The following is a 25,016-nucleotide window of genomic DNA, read 5'->3' on the forward strand; positions in this document are numbered from 1 at the left end:
CCTGATTCTATTTCCTGGTCAGAGCCTCCATATTCCTCAAAATCCAGGATTCCATTTCTCTTTCTAGTCTTTCCCTCTAACAGGAACATGCAGACCTTGAGCTTTCACTATCTCACCTTTAAATGTCACCCACTTGCCTGTTGTCTGTTTATCTGCAAACAGCCTACTGAAATCAACCATTGCAAGCCTGTCTCATACCATCAAAATTTACCATGCCCCAATTTCAAAAATGTAATCCATTATGTATTCTGTATTGTGTCATTCCTTCAATAAAAATATATTTTAAAAAAACAAAGAGCACCATGGTCACTGGTCTCAAAGTGGTCCCTCACTATCTGTCACCTCTGCATGTATGTCAAGAAAGACAACTTGGAAAAAAACTATATTTATTTACTTGGCTTATTTTGGGTAGTGATTTGTGAATTCTTCAAGAGTAAATTTCTGTAATCCGAATGGCTGTAGCTCTGGGGTTGTCAGTATTGGAGAGAAGAGGTAGTAAGGTGGGGATATAAATTGACATTCTGTGGGTTTAGCAAAAATAGTTATGTCCTCAAATTCAAAAAAATTATTAGATATTTAGTGCATATGATCCAAAGTAATTCTAAATATTACAAATAATTTCATTTCATCTTCAATAATTTATTACCTGCACATTTTCTCTGATATCTGCAGCTTCTCGTAATGGATGGCCTGCAACTTTGAATGTATCATCAATAATTTTAATCCCAGTAGACCTTAACATGGTGTATTTTATTGTGTTCTTCCCTTTTCTAACTGAATGACCACGTCTGTGAGCCTTTCCTCCACCTCGTCGATCAGTGATTGCAACATGAACAAAAAGTGTAGCAAGTTCAATTTCTTCCCCAGTGAATGTGTATAGAGGAACATGTCGATATCCAGACTGCAGACACTCAAATGGGATAGAGTACTGGCCAATAAATTCATCCCCAATGTAGTCATCGTCTAAAGCAACAAATCGAACCATTGCAAGATCAGGAAGATTAATTTCAAACTCCAAGCTTTCATCAAACATAGGGTTCTCTCCATTTTGATGGATTGTCCTGGTTCTCATTTCTGCACAATCCACAGGAATTCCATGAATTTCCACAAAAACATATGGATCTACGACATCTCCTTTTGTACCAGAACCTTTAGGCTTTGGAAAGTTCTGACCGCTGATTATCTTTATATGTAGAACCTGAGGTGAGACTCCTGGAAACACTCCCTCAGTGTTGGCACTGAAATAGGACAGCTCATCCCGCATGATCGCAGGGCGTAAAACGTAACCACAGCAACCGTTCTGACGAAACCAGCCAACATTAAGATCCAACATTGGGCCTGGGATCTGGCAGTTGATAGCCACCAACTGACAGCCACAATTCCAGAATTCTTGTGGATTCAAATTGCTTGATTCTATACCCAAGAGAGAAGGAAATACACGTGACAGAAATCTTTTATTGTAGTTCACAAAGTCTCCTGGTAATTCATTTGCCAATATCCTTGCGTCAGATTCAATGAAGTTGCACATTTCCCAATATTTCTGGTTCTTCATTGAATACTGAAAATCTGTGAACCGCACAGTCTGACACAGGGTGACCAGATCGGAGAGTTCCCTACACAATCGAATTGTACGCTTAGCAACAAAAAATGTATCAGTCAACCTTCTGGAAACTAGCGCTTCTTCATCTTCATCTGTCACGTCACCTTCTGATAAATCATTGTTTAGTGCTAGTTTTTTTCCCTTCAGGATAATTTTTCCCTTCAGGTCTTCTGGTGCAGGGAGGTAGCTGTCTGCTAAATCTGGGGGCTCCGTATATAATTTTTCTCCAAAGGTCTTTTTCATTTTCTGAGCCATCACTTTTTGTTGTTCTACTGTGCAGTGATTTCGCAAAGATACAATCAAAGGGTACTCAGAAGTTAAAAACGCATATTTATTAATCACTTCAATTACATTACAGAAGGGGATTGGTGAGGTCACATTGTTGCGTTTACTGACAGCTGGCTCATTATTTGGACCATTATACACATCAAGCTCAATACTTCTACAGCCCAATTTCAAGGCCTTAACATATCCATGCACATCAGATGGACCTTTAATATTGCTTTCTTTCAGATAGGTGTTGTAAGATGCATTGATATAATAATGGGACAATGGCTGAGTCATATCCTGACAGACTTTATTGTGTTCTGGATCAAATATGCTGCACTCTGCTGATAACAGATATCGAGTAAAACCATCAATACTAAGGTAACCCTGCAGCTGACCTTGTTGCGAGGGTTCGTATCTCTTTATAATATCGAGACACATTTCCTTTGTGGCGTGTATCATTCCTTGTTCAGTTTCTAAAAATAACATTAGATCTTTGGCATCTAGGTATTCTTTATTCCTGGATATTTGAACAAGTAAGAAATATACTTCAGGCCTAGTGCACAAATCACTGTAGACATCGGAAAACTCCTCCTTTGTTACCCTTGTAGTTAGCTTTTCTTTACGTTTCTGTACCTCTCTAAATTTAATTCTGATTCTGGCCTCCTTCAAACCTGGATTGAGATTCTTTATCAGTTTCACTGCAGTGTCTTCTAACATAATTCCATTGCCATCTACATCAGCCTCATCAAACACAGAATGGAGCCACTTAGTCCTTGGTGTATTCTGGTCATTTTCGATCAAATATAGAGCTTCCTTACCATGTAAAGCAATATACCGTAAGCCTGTCACCCAGATGTTAGCAACATCTGCAGAACTTGCTACGAGGTCCAATGACTCATAATTATCCCCATATATTAATGAGAAGGAACAGTCTTCACAAATCTGATCCACAACCGCACAACTTCTGAAAGTCTCTGTGTTTTTTCCAACTCTAACTTCTTTAAACAAAGAAATATCAAGTTTAGCCTTATCAGGGTCCTTTTTGGATGGTTCCCAACGCAAAGCCAGAAGGTCAAGATCTAAAGTGAAGAAGCGACTGTAGATGCGAGTATTTGAACGCACTTTCTTCAGCTCACAGCCAGCCTGCATGAAGCTAATGCAGTCAGTGGCACTGCTAATTTTTCTTTCGGAAGGCATACTACTGAATGAAACAGTTTTCTTCTGCTCGTGTCTCTGTCTTGTGGAATCCTGTAGAACAAGTACAAAACAAATAATATAAGAACGATCATCACATTTCTATATTACTGAACTATAGGCTATTATTTTGTTTTCCGTTCTTTTTCTTCTCCGCTGGTCATGGAGTATTTGATATTCGCTGCCCAAGATAAAAGTTTTAAAAATTAGCACCTTCAATAGTGCAGTACAAACTCTGTTTATCAACCTGGATTTTCAATTTTCAGATGACAAAATATCTACTAGTGGCCCCAGGTGTAGACCAGGACTCCTAGACTCCAAGGCATATGAAGGAAAGGAGTGTAATTCGCTGATCTCTATTGATTTCACCTACTTGAGATCATGGGGATTATTAAATCACTGACAGTTGCTGGCATCCAGGTTTCCCATGATAATATCCCCACCCCCATGTTTAAGTATATTTTATATGCTAATTGATTATTTGAATAAGCTTAAATTTTAGATGTCCCAAAGAGTTCTTGTTGTCCAAAAAGCCCATCCATTTGTTCTGCACAGCAGCAACTGAGAGTGTTTTTGATACAAATGAGGATGATCCCTGTGTTTTCTGATTAGTCTTGCAAGTGGAATCTTGTCAAAGGCCTTCTAAAATCCATACAAATTCCATCAAAAGCACTACCCTTGTCAATCTCCCTATTAACTTCTCAAACAAAACCAGCCTAGCCTTTAACAAATCCATTATGATCATACTTGAATAATTTCAATCTAAAGATGGTTAGTACTAACACTCAGAATCTTCCATTATTAAAATTTGACTGACTAATCTATAGATACTCACTTTATTCCCTTCCCCCTTTATTGGCAATTGTACCATGCAGTGGATTTTGGTTAATTAGGCCATCAGTTAATCGGAGCAGCCACTTATTTGAGGCAACAAATAAAGACAAAAGCTAATTCAGAATATAGCCAGGATCCCCTTCATTTATTTGGGGCACTATGCCACTTAATTGGGACAAGAGACTGTTGCCAAACAATTTCTACTAGTGTCAGTCACATGCACTTGTGTAGCTGTTAGACACTACATCGTGCTTTGAGCAAACAGTTTTTAAATTACATCAGCTACATGTGCTCGTGTTCAAAAAGCAGTGATTTTTGTCACTTATAGTTGGCAAGAAATAAGCAGTAACACAATTCAGAACCGTTTTGTTCACTGTGGTTTCAAGCACTTAGGCTTGGAGATGCTAGAAATGGCCTGGAGTGAAAATGAAACAATTTCACTACTTTAGCAAGTTAGGAAATATGGAGAATTCAAATGAATCCACAATTATCATGAATGTTACAATGAAAATGAAGATTTGGAGGATGCAGTCATCCAAATCATTGTATGAAGGCAGTCCATTATTTGCACTGTTCATTTACAGTCAAAAGAACAGAACAGTGTACACTGGATGAATTCCTCCATTGATAATTCTTAAGAACTAATGAACAGTTTTAGCGTACTGTAGTAGAATTGGTACTGTTCTAATTTGTTCTGGAATTAATTTAAATACCTAATTTCTTACTCAGTTAAATGGTAGTTTTTAAAAAATATACCTTTTAACTATTTCCAGGAAACTTCAGCTAATTGGGACCACACCTGAATCTGGCCAAAATATACTGGTTCCAATGTGCCCCAATTAACCAAAATCCACTGTATTTACATTCCTACATGAACCACAGCCTGTATCTGGAAAGGATTAGAAGATTACTTCCAGAACCTCCATTGCATCCTCTTTTGCTTCCCCCATATGTCAGAGTATCCAGCATTTTCTCCTTTTGTTTTAGGAGTAGTTGGGTATAGGCCATCCCTGGGTAATGAATCTTTACAGAACCTTTACATCTTTACAGAAGTTCAATTTGGTCCATGAGTTGGAAAAAACACAAAAAGCATTTAACATGAGAAACCACACATCTATTGCAAAAAAGCACGTAAGAATGATAAGAAATATCAATTACTAAAAGTGGAAGGAAAGAAGAAACACTTTTTGCTGTTGAAACATCTTCCAGACTTTTGAAATCAATAGTTATGTAAATTATTTCACACGTCAGAATTTCCAGAAGTCAGGCCATAAGCCAGTCATTCAAAGTACATTTAATATCAAAGTGCGTGTGTATATATATATATATATATATATATAGTATAAAATCTTGAGATTTGTTTTCTTGCAGGCAGCCACAAAATGAAGAAGCACAAAGAACCCGTTCAAAATAAAACCTACACAAGACCACCAAACACCCAACGTGCAAAGAGAGAACAAATCATGCTAAAAATAACAAGTAAATAGATAACATTAACTGGAGATCCCCAAAAGTGAGTCCTCAGCTCACGCTACAGGCCACAGCTACAGAGTTAGTTCACTGCTGAAGCACCCCAATCAAATTGTGTAAATAGTAAAAAAAGTAATCAAAAAAAACCCACAAGGAACATGAACTGCTGAGTCCCTGAAGTTCCCAAAGTGAGTAATGGAGCTGACCATGAGTTCATATTCCGTCATTAGGAATCAACACAGAATCTCATCCATCCCAAATCCCTAAGAGATTGCAGACGTGCCAGATCATTCAGTTGGACAATAAATACATTCTTAAAAGGGAAATTACAGGCTGCAAATGATTGCAGTTCAGAAGTATCCAGCAAGCTGTCTGCAAGGCGTCACAGTTGATCACCGGTGCCATCTTGCCACCTATGCTGACCTGCATTTTTTTTAATCTTAGGATGTGAACAACATTGACAAACCAGTATTTGTTACCAATGCATTCTGTTACGAATGAGGAGCAACTCTGATGGGCAGAAGGGTGCAAAGTCGCCCCCCCCCCCCTTTGAGAATCGCAAAATCGCTATTATTTCGAGTCTGATACCAAGGAAATGAGAGAGATAAACAGCTCATGTCAGTAATGAGAGAGAGACAATGCAGGGATACACAAAGGTGGAATGTCTCCTCCTAACAAAAGCGGAACGGAACCACTGATTACTGTTATTGTCTCTTGGAGAAGGAATTGTGTATTGAGTACTGTTCTATTCATTGAAACCCCTCAGGGGGCAACCAGAGTGATCTGGTTGATGTGTTGCATCATCCCAACCTGATTGACACCTGAGACCCCATGAGTGGGGATTAAAGTAGGGTCTGGGGAAACACCCCTCAGACGCACCAGGAGAGACACTACGAGACCAGAGGGGGCTTGTGTGTGTGTTCACCCTTGCCTGGGTGACGAGTCCTCCACGGAACGGTCTAGCTAAAGGACGGAGGGGTCATACGTGAATGGCCACACTAACAACGCTTTGATGGATCAAGATCGTAAAAGGAAAGTCAGCAAGTCAATAGCTGTTACTCTCTCTCTCTCTCCCTCTCTCTCGCTCTCTCTCCAACAATTGCAACACAGCAACCAACAACTACTGCAGCCTGCAAGAAATGAACTGAACTTTATATTTCCATCGGACAATTCATTATCCCCTAGACAATGATAGAGCTTATTATTGATTATTATTATACCCGCACTTTTAGGTTTAGTATTGATGACGTATATTATCTGTATATTTGTATTGACATTATTTTTGTGTATTTTTACTCATAAATACTGTTAAAAATAGTATCATCAGACGTCAATGGTTACTCCTATCTTTGCTGGTAAGATACCCAGTTACGGGGTTCGTAACAATTCAAATTCATTGCATGCGATATCTGGTAAAACTAATACAATAGGACTAGCAAACTGTTCCCTGTTGGAAATTAGTAAATAACTAGGGTGCTTACAGATGTCCAATTGTTTTTTGTGATTTTTATATCTGCTGCCTGATTTATTGAACTCAGATTCAAGGGGTAGATTTCCCAGCTGTGAAATTTGTACAAATTTGTGCCCTTTTGGTGGACTCCAAGAGGAGTCCATCATCAGAATGCAGTCAGGAAAATGCAACTAAGAAATGGCCAACAAGATTTCTGTGTTGTGTGGGAATTCCGCACAAGGACTGGTCCACTAAATCTCTACTGGAAGGTCAGAAACTTTCCATAAACTAAAGCATTTGTTTACATTACTACAAATTGATTGTGTCAGTCCAGATGACCCTGTGTGTTTGGACCACATCCATTTTCCTCTGTAATGATGCATTGCTGTATGGCAACCTGAAAGAGACCTAGCTTAAGTTTACTAGATAAGGATAAGTAGCAGAACATAAATACAAGCCCCTATTATTCCAAGTACAGTTCTTCACTGCTGGACCAAATCAGATCACCTAGAAATTCCCACACTAAATGGAGGGATATCAGAAGTTAATATATTTTTTCTCTACATTGCCAGTACAAGCTATATCCATAGAAGAAACTTAGCAGATAAAAAAGATATTTTCATTCTTCCAGCCTTGATTTCATTGCAGTATTTTGAAAGAATTAATATGTTATATTCAGCAGAATACATCTGAATTACAATGCCTACAAAAAGTATTCACCACCGTCCCCCCAGAAATTTTCATTGTTTATTGTTTTACAACATTGAATCACAGTGGATTTAATTTGGCTTTTTTTGACCCTGATCACCAGAAAAAGACATTTTCATGTCAAAGTGAAAACAGATCTCTACAAGGTGATCTAAACTAATTACAAATATAAAACACAAAATAATTGATTGCCTAAGTATTCACTCCTTTAATATGACCCACCAAGTCATCACCGGTGCAGCCAATTGGTTTTAGAAGTCACATAATTAGTTAAATAGAGATCATCTGTGTACAGTCAAGGTGTTTCAATTGATTGCAGTAAAAATACCCTTGAAGGTCCAGCTGCAGGTGAGTCAGTATCCTAGCAAAAACTGTACCATGAAGTCAAAAGAACACTCCAAACATCTCTGCGAAAAGGTTATTGAAAAGCACAGGTCAGGAGAGAGATACAAGAAAATTTCCAAGTCACTGAACATCACTTGGAATAAATCAATCTATCATCACTAATGACTGTCCTCAAAAACTGAGTGACTGTACAAGAAGGGGACTAGTGAGGGAGGTCACCAAGAGACCTATGACAGCTCCGGAGGAGTTACAGGCTTCATTGGTTGAGATGGGAGAAACTGTGCTTCCAGCTGTTGCCTGGGTGCTTTAGTCTCAGCTTTATGGCAGAGTGGCAAAGAGAAAGCCACTGTTAGAAAAAAAACTCACATGAAATCTTGGCTGAGTTTGCCAGAAATCATGTGGAAGACACTGAAGTTAATTGGAAGAAAGGTCTATTGTCTGATGAAATCAAAATTGAAGTTTTTGGCCATCAGACTAAATGCTAGGTTTGGCGTAAGCAAAATACAGGGAAATTCTGGAGGAAATCCTGATGCAGTCTGTGAGAGAACTGTGACTTGGGAAAAGATTTGTTTTCCAGCAAGACAATGACCCCAAGCATAAAGCCGAAGCTACATAGGAATGGTTTAAAAACAAAAACGTTAATGCACTGGAGTGGCCAAGTCAGAGTCCAGACCTCAATCCAATTGAGAATTTATAGCTAGACTTGAGAGGGCTGCTCACTCACGATCCCTATGCAAGCTGATAGAGCTTGAGCAGTTTTGTAAAGGAGAATGAGAAAAAATTGTAATGTCTAGATGTGCAAAGCTAACAGAGACCTACCCACACAGACTCAAGGCTGTAATTGCTGCCAAAAGTGCATCTACTAAATACTTTGCCTCAAACTTCCACCCTGCCCTTACATTCACTTTGTCTATTTATGACATCCCCTCTCCTTTTTGATCTGTCACCATCTCTGGAAACAAAATGTCTACCAATATCTTTTATAAACCTACCAATTCCCACAACTATTTTGGCTACACCTTTTCCCATCCTTTCTCCTCTAAAACTGCTCTTCACTTTTTTCATTTCCTTCAACTCCATATATCTGTTCCCAGTATAAAATGTTCCTTTCCAGGACATCAGAGATATCCTCTTACTTTAAAGAACAGTGTTTGCCTTTGATGCTGCTTTCACCCACATCTCCTCCATCCATTTCCCGGACAGCCGGGGTCACCCCATCTTCCTGTCGCCTTAACAGGGATAGAGTTCCTCTTGTCCTCACCTACCATCCTATAAGTCTCCATGTTCAACAGATCATACTCCACAAAGTCCGCCAGCTTCAATAGGATTCTACCAGCAAACACATTTGACCTTTCCCCTACTCTCCACTTTCAACAGGGATTGTTCCCTCCATATTTCCCTTGTCCATTCATCCCTCCCCACTGAACATCCTCCTGGCACATACCCCAGCATGCAACAGAAATGCTACACTAGCCCATTTACTTTCTCCCTTACCTCCATACAGGGCCCCAAACAGTCGTTCCAGGTAAGGTACACTTCACCTACAAATCTATTGGGTCATCTACTGTATCCGGTGCTCCTGATCCAGCCTCCTCTACATTGATGAAACCCAATGTAAATTGGTGGATTGCTTTCTCCAGCACCTCAGTTTTATCAGCCAGGAACGGAATTTCCAAGTGGCCAACAACTTTAATTCCTATCCCCACTCCCATTCCAACATGTTGGTCCATAGCCTCCTCTTTTGCCATGATGAGGCCACTCTCACATTCTAACTGAGTATCCTTGAAAAAGATGGCATGAACAACAATTTTTTCTTCCAGTAAAAATTTCCCTCACTCTTCCCTCTTCTTTTATTCCCCACTCTGACCTCAGCTGCCTTTCACCTCCCCTGGTGCCCCTCCTTTTCCCTTTCTCCCATGGTCCATTCTCCTCTTCTCTCAGGTTCCTTCTTCTCCAACCCTTTGTTTCTGACTCACTTAGCTTCACCTATCACCTTCTAGCTATCTTTCTTCCCCTCACAACAACATACACAAAATGCTGGGGGAGTTCAGAAGGCCAGGCAGCATCTATGGAAAAAAGTATAGTCTTGACATTTTGTGCTGAGACCCTTCATCAGGACTGAAGGAAAAAAATGAGGAGTCAGAGGAAGAAGGTGGGGAGGGAGGAAGAGGAAGAAACACATGGTGATAGGTGAAACCAGAAGGGTGACGTAGGGGTGAAGTAAAGAGCTGGGAAGTTGATTGGTAAAAGAGATGCAGGGCTGGAGAAGGGGGAATCTGATAGATGAGGACAGAGGCCTTTGAAGAAAGAAAATGCGGAGGAGCACCAGAGGGAGGTGATGGGCAGGTAAGGAGTTAAGGTGATAGAGGGAAATGGAAACTGTTGAAGAGGATGGGGGAATCCATTCCAGAAGTTCAAGAAATCGATGTTCATGGCATCAGCTTGGAGGCAAACCAGATGAAATAAGGTGTTGCTCCTCCAACCTCAGTGTGGCCTCATCACGGCAGCAGAGAAGGTCACGGACAGACTTAGGAACATAAGAATAGAAACAGGAGTAGGCCATCTGGCCTGTTGAGTCTGTTCCACCATTCAATAAGATCATGGCTGATATGGCCATGGACTTGACTCCACCTACCTGCCTTTCCCCATAACCCTTATTTCCCCTACTATGCGAAAATTTATCCAACCTTGTCTTAAATATATTTACTGAGGTAGCCTTCACTTCTTTATGTCAGAATGGGAATGGAAAGTGGAATTAAAATGGGTGGCCACTGGGAGACCCTGCTTTTTCTGGCAGATGGAGCATAGGTGCTTGGCATAGGTCTCACCGATATACAGGAGGCCACATTGGGAGCACTGGATACAGCAGATGACCTCACAGGTATCACCTGGAAGGATTTTTTGGGGCCAAGAATTGTACTGAGGGAGGAGGTGTAAGGGCAAGTGTAGCACTTCCACGGGAAGTGCCAGGAGGGAGATCGGTGGGGAGGGACAAATGGACAAGTTAGTTGTGTAGGTGCAATCTCCATGGAAAGTGGGGGGGGGGGGGGTACAGTTGTACTTGGTGTTGGGATCCCGTCAGAGATTGCCGTAATTATGGAGAATTACGTGCTGGATGATGTGGAGACATGCGTGAAATGGAAGAGATGCAGTTGAGAACGTCATTGATGGTGGAAGAAAGAAAGCCCCTTTCTTTGAAGAAAAAGGACATCTCCTTAGTTCTGGAATGAAAAGCCTCATCCTGAGAGTAGATGTGGTGGAGATGGAGAAATTGAGAGAAGTGAATGGCAGTTTTACAAGTTACAGGGTGAGAAGAGGTATAGTCCAGGTAGCTGTGAGAGTCGGTCGGTTTATAATAGACATCAGTAGATAAGCTTTCTCCAGAGATAGACAGAGATTGAGAAAAGGGAAGTAGGTGTTGGAACTGGGTCAGGTAAATTTGAGGGCATGGTGGAAGTTGGAGGCAAAGTGATGAAGTCGACAAACTCCACATTGGTGCAGGAAGCAGCACCGACGCAGTTATCAATGTAGCTTAGGAAAAGTTAGGGAATCATACCAGTGTAGGTTTGGAACACAGGCTGTTCCATGTAGCTAACTAAAAAAAGCAAGCACAGCTGGGACCCATGCAGTCTCCAATTTTGCCTCCAACTTCCACCCAGCCCTCAAATTTACCTGTTCTATTTCTGACACCTCCCTCCCCTATCTCTATTCACTCTGTCTCTATCTTGTCCTCATCTACCACCTCACTAGCCTCCACAGCCAGCACATAATTCTCTGTAACTTCTGCCATCTCTACTGGGATCCCACCACAAAGCACAACTTTCCTTCATCCTCCCCCCTACCTTCTGTGTTCCGCAGGGATCACTCTGTACATGAGTCCCTTGTCCATTCATCCCTTTCCACTGATCCCCATCCTGGCACCTATCCTTGCAAGCAGAACAAGTGCTACACCTGCCCTACACCTCCTCCCTCACCACCATTCAGGGCCCTAACCAGTCCTTCCATTTCACTTGTGAATCTGTTGAGGTTACCTACTGTATCTGGTGCTGCCAGTGTGGCCTCCTGTATGTCGGTGAAACCCACAAAGATTGGGAGACCATTTTGCTGAGCACCTACGCTCCATCTGCCAGTATAATCAGGATCTCCCAGTGGCCATTCATTTTAATTCCACTCCCCATTCCGATTCTGACATGTCAGTCTATGGCATCCTCTACTGTTGTATCGAGGCCACACTCACGAGCAACACCTTATATTCCATCTGGGTAGCCTCCAAACTTTTGGCAGCAATATCTATTTCTCGAACTTTTGGTAATGCCCGCCCCCCTTCACCATTCCCCATTCCCTTTTCCCTCTCACCTTATCTCCTTACCTGCCCATCATCTCCCTCTAGCAATCCTCCCCCTTTTTCTTTCTTCCATATCTTTTTGTCATCTCCTATCAGATTCTCCTTTCTCCAGCCCTTTATCTTTCACCAATCAACTTCCCAGCTCTTTACTTTAACCCTCCCTCCCTCTCCCAGTTTCACCCATCACCTTGTGTTTCTTCCTCCCCTCCCCCCACCTTTCCTGAATCCTCATGTTTTTCTCCAGTCCCGATGAAGGGTCTCAGCCTGAAACATCAACTGTACTCTTTTTCCATAGATGCTGCCTGGCCTGCTGAGTTCCTCCAGCATTTTGTGTATGTGTTGCTTGGATTTCCAGCATCTGCAGATTTTCTCTTATTTGTGATTGGGCTTCTTCCCCTCACCCACCTTTTATGTTACCTTCTTGCTTCCTTTCTAGTCCTGAAGAAGGGTCTTGCCCTGAAACTCAACTGTTTATTCATTTCCATAGATGCTACCTGACCTGCTGAGTTCCTTCAGCATTTTGTGTGTTGCTTGGATTTCCTGCAGCTGCAGAGTCTCTTACTTTTCTTAATAACCTCTCATTTTTTTTACCTAGTTATTATCTGTTTCACAAGAACTTAACAAATAAGAACAGGAGAGAAATCAACCAGTTCCTCAAGCCTGCTCCATTTAATAAGACCATGGTTTATCCAAACATGGCCTGAACATCGCCTTTTGCATTCTTTCCTCTTGCCACTTTACTCACTTGAAGTTCAAATGTCTGTCAATCTGGCAAGTTCCTTACTACCAAACGCATGGCATTTTCTGTATCATCTGCACCCCTCAATCATGCCACTTGCGTTTAAATCTAAATCACTGAAATGCATCACTAAAGCGAAAAAACATGTAGAGTTCAACACTGCCCTACTGGAAACAGACTTCCAGTCACAATAATTCCTTTGACAACTATCCTCTGCTCCTCATCACAAAGTCAATTTTGGATCTAAATTACCACTTATCACTTGATCCCATGACTAATCTGTCATGTGGGACATTTCATCAAAAGATGTCAGAAACCTCTTCCTTTCAAAAGTTCATGCTCACAGTTCTTGATTAATCTGTGACTTTCAATAGTGATTAATGCAATGCCACAGTATAGCATTTTTTTTCAATAATTTTCTTACCATTGGAGATTAGCTGACAGGCCTATAATTATCTGTTCTCTCCCTTTCACTCTTTTAAAACAGGCTGCTACATTAACACATCTCTGTTCTCCATTTCTATGCCTATAATCAGAGAGACCCAAAAATTGATGATCAGAGAATTTACTTGCATCTTTTATCAACTTTAATCTAAATGTTTCTAGCCTGGGGTCCACAGACTGGCATAAATATGATTGGAACCCCCTAATTTAATTGTATCCTAATGATTTATGTCCTTTCAAAATGGTAAAATCTGAATACTCATCTTTCAGTAGGTTTATCTAATCTGATATTTTACATTTCTTCTTAACCCCAGCATCAGCATCATCACTCTGCATGAAGACTAATGCAAAATCACTCATTAAGAACCAAACTCATCTGCTGGTACACACTGGCCAACCTTTCTTTCCCTCATAGACTTGAATGATTCCCTTCCTCGGTTTGTTATTGGATAAGATTGCTATGTTTTCCTACCTTTTCTAATGTAATGTTTACTTTTATCCAGTGCACCCTGTATTCTGTTTATTTTTCTTTAACAGTGAGCTTTTGGTGTAAGCTTCCTTTTTCCCTTATTTTATTGAGTATGGTGCTTAACAAATATGGGGCTCAATATCTGAATCCAACGGGTGCCATTTCTGGGAAATCTATTTATCCCTTTTAGTTCATCCAAATGAGGCTGAAGCTCAAGTTGCACCCCAGCATTTGCACCACAAAATACATTTAAGAGCACTGTCTCACTACAAAACAATGAATCAGTAGTGTTATAATTTTATTTGTAAAGTAGTTTGATGCATTTGTAGATTCTTCAATACAATTAAAATAAACCACTAAAAACCCAACAGTGATACACTGTATGAAGCCCAGACTACTTTCTAACTCACAAATTCTCAGTTGATTAGATAGCAATTAACAAGGAAGATGTAAAGTTAGTCTCATAGTTTCAGCATAATAACAGTTAAGAAATGTTAATGAATATCAACATTCTGAAAACAAATCTCATGGTTCAAACCTGGATATTGGCCAATATGCAGACACAAAATGCACAGAGGAATTTAGCTTTCTTCAAATGCCTAAGTGCCTTTATTTTTTAAATTTGGCAAAATAACATGATTATTATCATAATTTCAAGGTTAAATCATCCTATCCACCAAATATAAAAATCAACTTGAAGAAATAAATTACCATAAGCACACAATGAAAATTAACTGTGCACTTCGAATAAATTCTAGTTTCAGCCTACAACAGTGGATTTATTCATCTCGTAAATAAAACACCATTTAAAACTGTGTAAATATCACTGGCAGCAAACTTTTGAAGAAAACATTTGAGGAGCATTATCTTTGCAGTGTATTTCCTGCTGTCTAGCTTTCAAGTTTAACCTTAGTAACAAGGTACTGTGTGCTGCATACAAATGGACTCGTCTGGAGAAGATGCAGGAAACAATTATTTGAAATCCAAAATATGTTCTAAGTTAAAATTAATTATGAAGAATGTTGTTCAAAATGAAACTAAACATGTGAACTATAAAACAAATAACTTTATTTGTCACTGTGATTTACATCTTTTGATTTTTTCCAATTACTGCTTTAAATGATGCTTTGGCTTGTTCAAATGATAAAGGAAATAAGAGAAAGTAGGAAAGGAACAGCATAATGTTTTAGAAGAATAGTACTGAGTCAAAGTTGTTAAATGTGAGGTGAACCTTGAGGAGACATCAATTTGTAGAGAGTGATCACCATGTCACAGTGATATTAGTTCATGTGGATCTTTGCTCATATCAGGAAAGATATTAAAAAGAAGGTTAATCCTGAGTGAGAATGAGGCAACTGATTGATACAAAGAAGACATTAAAAATAAAAACAGAGCTGGAAATAATCAACAGCAGGCAGCATACGAAATACAGAAACTGTGTTAACATTTCGGGTCAAAGATATTTCAACAGAACTGGAATAATAAGAAAACAATTGTTTTAACTTACAGAGAGAGGGAGGTTGGAGATAACAAAGAGAATATCTGTGATTGTGTGTAAACAATTGTTGTACTGGTGACGTGCTGCTTTGGTGCTGTCTAGATAATAGATAAACAAAAGCAGTCAGAAGAAGGAAAGAACATGAAGAGCCATAAGATGTGGAACCCAATAGCTGATGGAAATTTAAAACAGAAAGGATGTTGGAAATGCCCAGTAGACCAGACATCTGTGGAGAGAGAAAACTGAGTTAATGTTGCAAGTGGACGATCTTGCATCAGACACAAACTAGTTAATCTGAAATTGTTAAATCCATTATGTGCTTTTGGAGCCGCAAGTTGTCTTGACAGAAGATGAGGCAAAGTTCATTGAGTTAGGATGAAATGGAGACAATATGGAGTGGGCTTCCTATTCGGAAAAAGTCTCTTTGAAAAATGAAAAAAAATCAAAAATTCTGTAAGTATTCAGCCAGACAGGCAGCATCTTGAGAAACAAGAACTAACAATGCAGGTTAATGGCCTATTATCAGAAATGTTGAATTAGAAATAAGACAAGTTTTACATTGGAAAGAAAGCAATAAGAAAAGTGTAAAAGGGAACATCTCAAGTTTGGAGACAACATGGAAAAAGTTGTATTCTGCTGATGTTCCTATTTGTTCCTCTTACCTTACTTATTGTTGTTGGTTCTGCTACCTTCATGATTTTATCAAATCTCGTTATCACTCAATCAGATTTCCCATTTCTTCCATTCTATCTTTCACCACTTACTTTGCAAATTAAAACTTGTTTTATTGATCGTTTTTCCCAATTCTGACCCAATGATATTGATCAGAAATGTTAATTCAGCTTTTCTTTTCACAGATGCGTTTGACCTGTTGAGTGTTTCTACCACTTATTTTTATTCCAGATGTCTAGCATCTACAGCATCTTGTTTGTGAAACACAACCTTGCTTAATGAATGATGGAACAACAAACCCAAAAAACAAAGGAATAAACTCAATGATGAGTAGGTTGTTAGAAATTATGTTCAATGATAAAATCATAGTCATTTACACATTTGGATTAATAAAAGAAAGATAACATGGATTAATTCAGAAAAATCATGTTTACTTAATTTCTGAGAAATCACAAGAGTAGGCTGATGAGGAACATGCTTTGGTGTAACTTGACTTTCAAAATCATTTTTTAAAAGTTCCACATTATAGGCTAGTTAACAAAGACGAAGGACAACGGAATGAAAAGGGCAGCAGCAACATGGATTCAAAATTTAATTTGGAAGCAGAAATAAAAAGTGAATAAAATGCTCCTTATTAATTTGCTGAACTAGTAAATCAGAGCTGCTGTATGAGTTTAAATATCATAGCTGTGTAATTTGAAATAAAACAGTTAATAATGATGACAACAAATTACCAGTTTTTTTAAGAACTCATTGATTCACAAATGCTTTTAAGAGGAGGAAGTTTGCCAATATTACCTAGTCTGGTCTGTGCCTGATGCCAGGTTGATCAAGGGTTTTGATTCTTCGATGCTGTCTGAGAGGACAGCCCAGCCATTTAATTCAAGTACAGTAAAGACTGGAAAACAATGATGCCTAGATTGTTAAAAAGAACCCATTCTAAAAATTCCCTGGTAAACTGTTGCATTTTGTAATAATAAATAACAAGTCTTTAAGAGCCTGGTAGAATAAGCATTGTCCCATGGATAAGGAATCAGTTGATTGAAGAAGCTGGAATTTTATTCAAAGAATTGAAAGGCAATTTAATATAGATGTAGATCATCATAAAGTCTCTAGACAAAATTAAGAGAAATAAACTATTCCTATTAACATAAAAATATAGTCATTTGCAAAAGGGTTGGGGCAACTTTTGAGGGGGGGAGAACTTCCTTATGCAGAAATGGCATGGCATGTGCATAATCATCTTGTTGTTTCCAACAAGGAGCCAAGCTTAGAGATTTAGCTGTTTCATATGGATACACGGGAAATTGGAGCAGCAAATGGTCCTTGGGCCTCTTAAAACTGCTTCACCAATCAACGAGACCATGGTTGATCTTCTACCTCAACAGCATTTTACTCTGAATCCTAATTTCCTTTAATTTCGCTATCATCTAGAAACCTATCCAACCTTAGATTTAATATTATCTTCAGTTGCTCTTCTAATCTATGATGAGTCACTTTTCCCTTTGTCTTTCTGCATTAAAGAAATGTAAATCTATTTCATTTTCCAAAAAATCATCCTCTACACTGGCTAATTTTATTGGCTTAATTGATGTATATGTTAATATCCCCATGATAACTGTAACAGTCTTGTTTTGAGCATCTTTAATTTATTTTATCATGTGATTGTTTTGATACGTTAATTTTTTTCTTCAAGCAATTTTTGATATCGCACTTCATACAATTAATTTCTGAATGCAAAGTATTGGCAACTGATCATTATTTGTCTTTTACATTGCCGCATGTATGATCATCTTGGTATGATTTACTTTTCTGAAATCTGTTCCATTCAAAGATCTCAGATACAACAGAAAAAGACCATTTATAAAATTCTCTGCATGGTGCTGAACACAAATATCAGACAGATAAAGACATTGTCATTTAGTACAAATAGTTGATTAACAGCAGTGCTTTTCAGAATAAGCTAAATAATGACCAAAACAGAATGGATTATTTTCACTCAGCAAATGATCTTCATACCCCGGTAATTGAATTTAGAGCAGATTTGAAAAGTTATGCTTTTTCCGTTGTATTTGACAACAATTCTGAGGAGGATGTTTGAACCACAAAGGAAAATTGTTGATGAAGTAAACTATACAAGTTAAACCCTAAAAAGATTTTTTACCATCTATACAACTAAAGTTATAAATCAGAGCATTGAGTACAGAAGTTGGGATGTAATGTTAAAATTGTACAAGGCATTGGTAAGGCAAAATTTGGAATATTGTGTACAGTTCTGGTCACCGAATTATAGGAAAGATATCAATAAATTAGAGAGAGTGCAGAGACGATTTACTAGGATGTTACCTGGGTTTCAGCACAAGTTACAGAGAAAGATTGAACAAGTTAGGTCTCTATTCATTGGAGCGTAGAAGGTTGAGGAGGGATTTGATCGCGGTATTTAAAATTTTGAGAGGGATAGATAGAGTTGACGTGAATAGGCTGTTTCCATTGAGAGTAGGGGAGATTCAAACGAGAGGACATGATTTGAGAGTTGGGGGCAAAAGTTTAAGGGAAACACGAGGGGGTATTTCTTTACTCAGAGAGTGATAGCTGTGTGGAATGAGCTTCCTGTAGAAGTAGTAGAGGCCAGTTCAGTTGTGTCATTTAAGGTAAAATTGGATAGGTATATGGACAGGAAAGGAGTGGAGGGTTATGGGCTGAGTGCGGGTAGGTGGGACTAGGTGAGATTAAGAGTTTGGCACGGACTAGGAGGGCCAGAATGGCCTGTTTCCGTGCTGTGATTGTTATATGGTAAAGTCTTATCATGCGGTCTTCAGTAATGATTCTATCATTCAGTCTAGCTTCTCTTTCAGTGAGCCAGATTTTATCATGCATCCGTCACTATGGTACAATAACAAAATATGGGAGAATTATTTATGCCAACCTAGCCTATTATATGAAATCCTTTGCAAAATTTCTTTATACAAGCCCTCCAATTACAGCTAATTGTTTTCAAAAAAATGTTGCTTTTATTGTCATTTGGTATTCATATGTACAATATAAACTTTGTGCACAACTCAAAATGCTTTGGCCAAGGACATTAGTTTAACATTCATTTACTTCAATTTAATTCAGTTCCTAGGAGAGTGCTTAGAGGATGTGCAGACCAACTAGCAGATGTTCTCACTGACCGCTTCAGCGCCATCATTCCAATGTGCTTCAAGGCCGCCACCATCATCCCCGTGCTGAAGAAGTCTTCAGTGTCCTTCCTCAATGACTACCGTTCCATTGCACTCACATCCATCATCATGAAGTGTTTCGAGAGGCTCGACATGAGGCACATCAAGACCCTGCTGTCCCCTCACTGGACCCCCTGAAGTTTGCGTACCATCCCAACCGTTCAACAGATGATGCCATTGCCATCACCCTCCACCTGGCCCTAACCCACCTGGACAAAAAAGACACGTATGTTCGAATGCTGTTCATAGACCAGTTCAGCATTCAACACAATCATCCCTTAGAAGCTGATTGGAAAGCTGACCCTACTGGGCCTGAACACCTCCCTCTGCAACTGGTTACTAGACTTCTTGACTGGGACACCTCAGTCAGTCCAGGTCGGAGGCAGCATCTCCAACACCATCTCACTAAGCACGGGGGCTCCCCAGGGCTGTGTGCTCAGTCCACTGCTGTTCACTCTGCTGACCCACGGCTGTGCTGCAACACACAGCTCAAACCACATCATCAAGTTCGCTGATGACACAACCGTGGTGGGTCTCATCAGCAAGAACGACGAGTCAGCATACAGAGAGGAGGTGCAGCGGCTAACGTACTGGTGCAGAGCCAACAACCTGTCTTTGAATGTGAACAAAACAAAAGAGATGGTTAAAAACACAAAATGCTGGCAGAACTCAGCAGGCCAGACAGCATCTATGGGAGGAGGTAGTGACGATGTTTTGGGCCGAGAGATAGTTGTTGACTTCAGGAGGGTACAGAGCGACCACTCCCCGTTGAATATCGACAGTTCCTCAGTAGAGGTCATTAAGAGCACCAAATTTCTTGGTGTTTAGCTGGCGGAGAATCTCACCTGGTCCCTCAACAGCAGCTCCATAGCAAAGAAAGCCCAGCAGCCTCTCTACTGTCTGCAAAGTCTGAGGAAAGTCCATCTCCCACCCCCCCCCCCCGCCCCATCCTCATCACATTCTACAGGGGTTGTATTGAGAGCATCCTGAGCAGCTGCATCATTGCCTGGTTCGGAAATTGCACCATCTCGGATTGCAAGACCCTGCAGCAGATAGTGAGGTCAGCTGAGAAGATCATCGGGGTCTCTCTTCCAACCATTACGGACATTTACACTACACGCTGCATCTGCAAAGCAAACAGCATTATGAAGTATCCCACATACTCCTCATTCAAACTCTTCTCCCTCCTACCATCTGGGAAAAGGCACCAAAGCATTCAGGCTCACACGACCAGAATATGTAACAGTTTCTTCCCCCAAGCCATTAGACTCCACAATACCCAGAGCCTGGACTGACACCAACTTACTGCCCTCTACTGTGCCTATTGTCTTGCTTATTTTGCCTGCACTGTTTTGTGCACTTTATGCAGTCCTGGGTAGGTCTGTAGTCTAGTGTAGTTTTTTCTGTGTTGTTTTTACGTAGTTCAGTGTAGTTTTTGTACTGTTCTGTGTAGCACCATTGTCCTGAAAAACATTGTCTCATTTTTACTGTGTACTGTACCAGCAGTTATGGTCAAAGTGACAATAAAAACTGACTTGACTTGATAAGCATATAATATCATTCTTTGTAACTGTACATATGATGAAATTACTCATTTTTCTGAGGAGTAACTTTGGAAACTCTTGGCTTTAATATTGACTATTAATACATTACAGGGAAACTGATGTATTTATCTATCAAAACACATTGTAATTTCTATGGTTCTCAAACCCTATAGATATCATCAAATATAAAAAATCTTCCAGCACAAGCAGTTGGGCCTAAGGGCCCATTCTATTCTGTGCAACTCTATAATTTGCAGCTTCGATGAATGGCTTCAGAATCTGTGAATTTAAGAACTGGGAAGTTGATTGGTGAAAGAGATACAGGGCTGAAGAAGGGGGACTCTGACAGGAGACAACAGAAGGCCTTTAAAGAGAGAAAAGGTGGGAGGAACACCAAAGGGAGGTAATGGGCAGACAAGGAGGTAAGGTAAGAGGAGGAAAAGGGATGGGAAATGGTGAAGGAGAGGGTGGAGAGAAGGGGTGGGCATTACCAAAGTTCGCCGAAGGGTCTCGGCCTGAAATGTCGATCGTACTTTTTTCCACAGATCCTGCCTGGCCTTCTGAGTTCCTCCAGCATTTTGTGTGTGTTGCTTAGATTTCCAGCATCTGCAGATTTCTCTTGTTTGTAATAAATAAACATAATTGTTTATTGAATGTAGTCCATAAAATAATGGAGCTCCACAAATACTGTAAATATTCAACATATGATGAGGTTGATTATATTATTAGTAGAACTGTCAAGACATCAACCCTGGTGCCCTTGTAGCTAAATGGGAGTTTTTAAAAAATCACCCTAATACAAATAGTTTTCCTTAATTTTCCTTAATTACATTATAAGATGTATGCCTTCATCCTTTTAATAAATAGCATTATTGGCTGGATAAGCAATCAATTAACATGGCAATGCACCTAGGCTGACAAGCTAAAAGACAATAACCTCAGATACATTGATGTACAATATGATATTTTGAGACAACCGTAAAGGTATCAGCTACTTCAACATTGTAATTCCTCAATTAGTCCATTATAACATAGAGAACAAGAACATTTTCTTGTTTTTTACATTTTGTTTTGGTTTCTACAGTGAACGAACACAAAAATAATTACTTTGTTCTTCAAGTCAAAGTCAGCATCACCTTGCTCTCCAAATTGCTTTAGGATCAATGCAGACTGTGCCTGCAGAAATTGGAGTCGAGCTTTAAGGATGTGGTTTTGGGGTACTTGCAGGCATATGATAAATAGGCCAAGGTCAGCATGGTTTCCTTAAGGGACAAATGACAAATCTGTTAGAATTCTTTGAGGAAATAATAAGCAGAATAGTAAAAGTAGAATCGGTGGATGTTGCACACTTGGATTTTCAGAATGCTTTTGACAAGCTACCGCACAAGATAAGTGCCTATGGTCTTACAGGAAAGATAGTAGCATGAATAGAGCATTGGCTGATTGGCAGGGGGGCAAAGAGTGGGAATAAAGGGAGCCTTTCCTGATTGTGACTAGTGATGTTCAGCAGGGGTCGGTGTTGGGACTGCTTCCTTTGTCTGTCAATGACTTGGATGACAGAATTGATGAATTTGAATTGAATTGGTTTTATTTCTTACATCCTTCAGATACATGAGTAAAAATCTTTGTTACATCTCCATCTCAATGTGCAATGTGTAATCATTGTAATTTATAATAAATAGAACAGTCAATGTAACATAGAGTACACTGTGAGTTACACAGTGCGAGTTAATCAGTCTGATGGCCTGGTGGATGAAGCTGTCCCGGAGCCTGTTGGTCCTGGCTTTTATGTTGTGGTACAGTTTCCTGGATGGAGCAGCTGGAATAGATTGTGACTGGGGTAACTTGAGTCCCCAGTGATCCTACAGGCCCTTTTTACGCACCTGTCCTTGTAGATATCCTGAATCATGGGAAGTTCACAACTACAGATGTGCTGGGCTGTCCACACCACTCTCTGCAGAGTCCTGTGATTAAGGGAGGTACAGTTTCCATATCAGTCAGGATGCTCTCAATTGTGCCCCTGTAGAAAGTTCTTAGGATTTGGGGGCCCATACCAAACTTCCTCAACCATTTGAGGCCAAAGAGGCGCTGCTGTGCCTTTTTCACCACACAGCTGGTGTGCACAGACAACGTGAAGTCCTCGGTGATGTGGATGCCGAAGAACTTAAAGCTGTTTACCCTCACAACTCCAGATCCATTGATGTCAATAGGGGTTAGTCCATCTCCAATCCTCCTGTTGTCCACAACCGGCTCCTTTGTTTTTGCGACATTGAGGGAGAGGTCGTTTTCTTGACACCACTGTGTCAGAGAGATGACTTCTTACCTGTAGGCCATCTCATTATTGTTTGAGATAAGGCCTTGTAATGTAGTGTCATTGGCAAATATAGTTAGCAGATTAGAGCTGTGGGTGGCAACACAGTCATGGGTATACAGGGAGTAAAGGAGGGGATCAAACAGGAAGTCCAGGATCCAGCTGCACAAGGCAGGGTCAAGGCTGAGGTCTCTGAGCTTCTTGTTGAGGCTGGATGGAACTATGGTGTTGAATGCTGAACTGTAGTCCAAGAACTGCATTCTCATATAAACATCTTTCTTCTCCAGATGTGTAAGCATGGTATGTAAGCAGTGGCTATCGTGTCGTCTGTCGATCAGTTGTGTCGGCAGGCAAATTGCAGGGGGTCCAGTTTGGGTGATGGCAAGCTGCAGATGTAATCCTTGACCAGCCTCTCAAAGCATTTGCATATTATTGAGGTGAGTGTGACAGGATGCCAGTCATTCAGGTATGTTACCTTGGTCTTTCGTTGGTATAGAGACAATGGTGGATAATTTGAAGCAGGAGGGCACTCTACGCTGGGAGAGGGAGAGAATGAAAATGTCAGTAAACACACCTGTCAGTTGTGCTGCACAAATCCTAAGTACTTGCCCTGGGATGCCGTCTGGTCTCGCAGCCTTGCGACTGTCCACTCGTTGGAAACCTCAGCATCAGAGATGACCAGGTTGCAGTTTGTAGTGGTAGCTTTCCTTGGAGGCTAGAGTTAGCGACATCACACTGAGCATAAGAGCGATTGAGCTCATCTGGGAGAGAGGCCACGATGCTGACGGCACCACAACGTTTGGCTTTGAAGTCTGTGATGGTATGCAGTCCTCGCCACAAGTCATGTGTGCTATTTGTTGTGAATCTTTACTCAATCTTGTCCTTGTATTGTTGATTTGCAGCCTTGATAGTTTTGTGCAGATCATAGCTGCTTTTCTTGATCTCTAGCTGATCGCAAGTGATGTAAGCTTGATGTCGCACTGTAAGTGCTGCTCACATAAATTTCTATATTCTATGGATGTACAACAAACAGCATTCTGACTGGTAGCATCACAACCAGGTATGCAAGCTCCAATGCACAGAATCATAAGAGACTGCTGAGGGTTGTAGTTCCATCATGGGCATAACCCACCATTGCCAGAGGACAACTTTAAAAGACAGTGTCTCAAGAAGATGACATTTATCACTGAGAACCCTCACCATGTGAGACATGCTCTCTTCTTGTTACTTCTGAATGGTCCATCACCCTGTGAACGGTACCTTTCATTTTGCACTTATTTATTTTCTAATGTATAGTGATGTTCATGTCTTGCACTATATTGCTGCTACAAAATAAATTTCATGTCATTTAAGACAGTGATTCTGAGCCCAACTGAAGGTATGGTGATTGGGTCATCACTTTGGGTCAACTTGAAGCTTGTTTGGTAGAGAGTTGGGTAGTTTATGATAACAGGAGAAATGTGTCTCACACTTTAAGAGCTATTCAGCTTGGATCTTCAACAGTATTAAAGCTGGTTCTTTTGTGAGTGAACAGTGCCAGTTGTGATTCAGACAAATATGACTGCAAATCACTGCAGAAACAGATTGTGTACATGATAGAGCCATACTCATGAACAGAGCAGGGGTCAAGGAACTCTTGCCTCAATATTTCCATTCCTCCTTATTAACTCATCAGAAAACTGCACAAAATTAATTCCTGTTGCATTTCTTTTGTTTTCATGTATAACACTTTTCTGGGGACATTTTGCAGATGAATTCCTATGCTCGTCTATGCTAAATACTTAGGAACTGATGGGTCTCATTGCCCATATACTAATCCACAGCTACTGTACAGCATCCAAGGTATTTTCCAATTAATGCACTAATTTACACATTTCCCATACTTCCATGAAAAAGATAAAA

At 40.1% G+C, this 25,016-nt stretch overlaps 1 protein-coding gene across 2 annotated transcripts in view; it reads right to left on the bottom strand.

The window, feature by feature from the left end:
- LOC140728338 (inactive phospholipase C-like protein 1) overlaps positions 1 to 25,016 on the bottom strand; it is a 315,913-nt gene that overhangs the window by 35,407 nt on the left and 255,490 nt on the right. Inside the window, exons 1-2 of one of the 2 annotated variants that reach the window (XM_073046923.1) lie at positions 16,837 to 16,936; positions 647 to 3,118 (exon numbers count right to left, since the gene is read on the bottom strand). In XM_073046923.1, the coding sequence (XP_072903024.1) occupies positions 647 to 3,067 (2,421 nt within the window). In that variant the 5' untranslated portion in view covers positions 3,068 to 3,118; positions 16,837 to 16,936. Of the gene's footprint in view, positions 1 to 646; positions 3,119 to 16,836; positions 16,937 to 25,016 lie in introns of those variants that run through there. The other variant, XM_073046922.1, reaches the window with a different exon arrangement.

This window comes from Hemitrygon akajei, chromosome 5, assembly GCF_048418815.1.
Source record: "Hemitrygon akajei chromosome 5, sHemAka1.3, whole genome shotgun sequence".
In the NCBI taxonomy this organism is placed as follows: Eukaryota; Metazoa; Chordata; class Chondrichthyes; order Myliobatiformes; family Dasyatidae; genus Hemitrygon; species Hemitrygon akajei.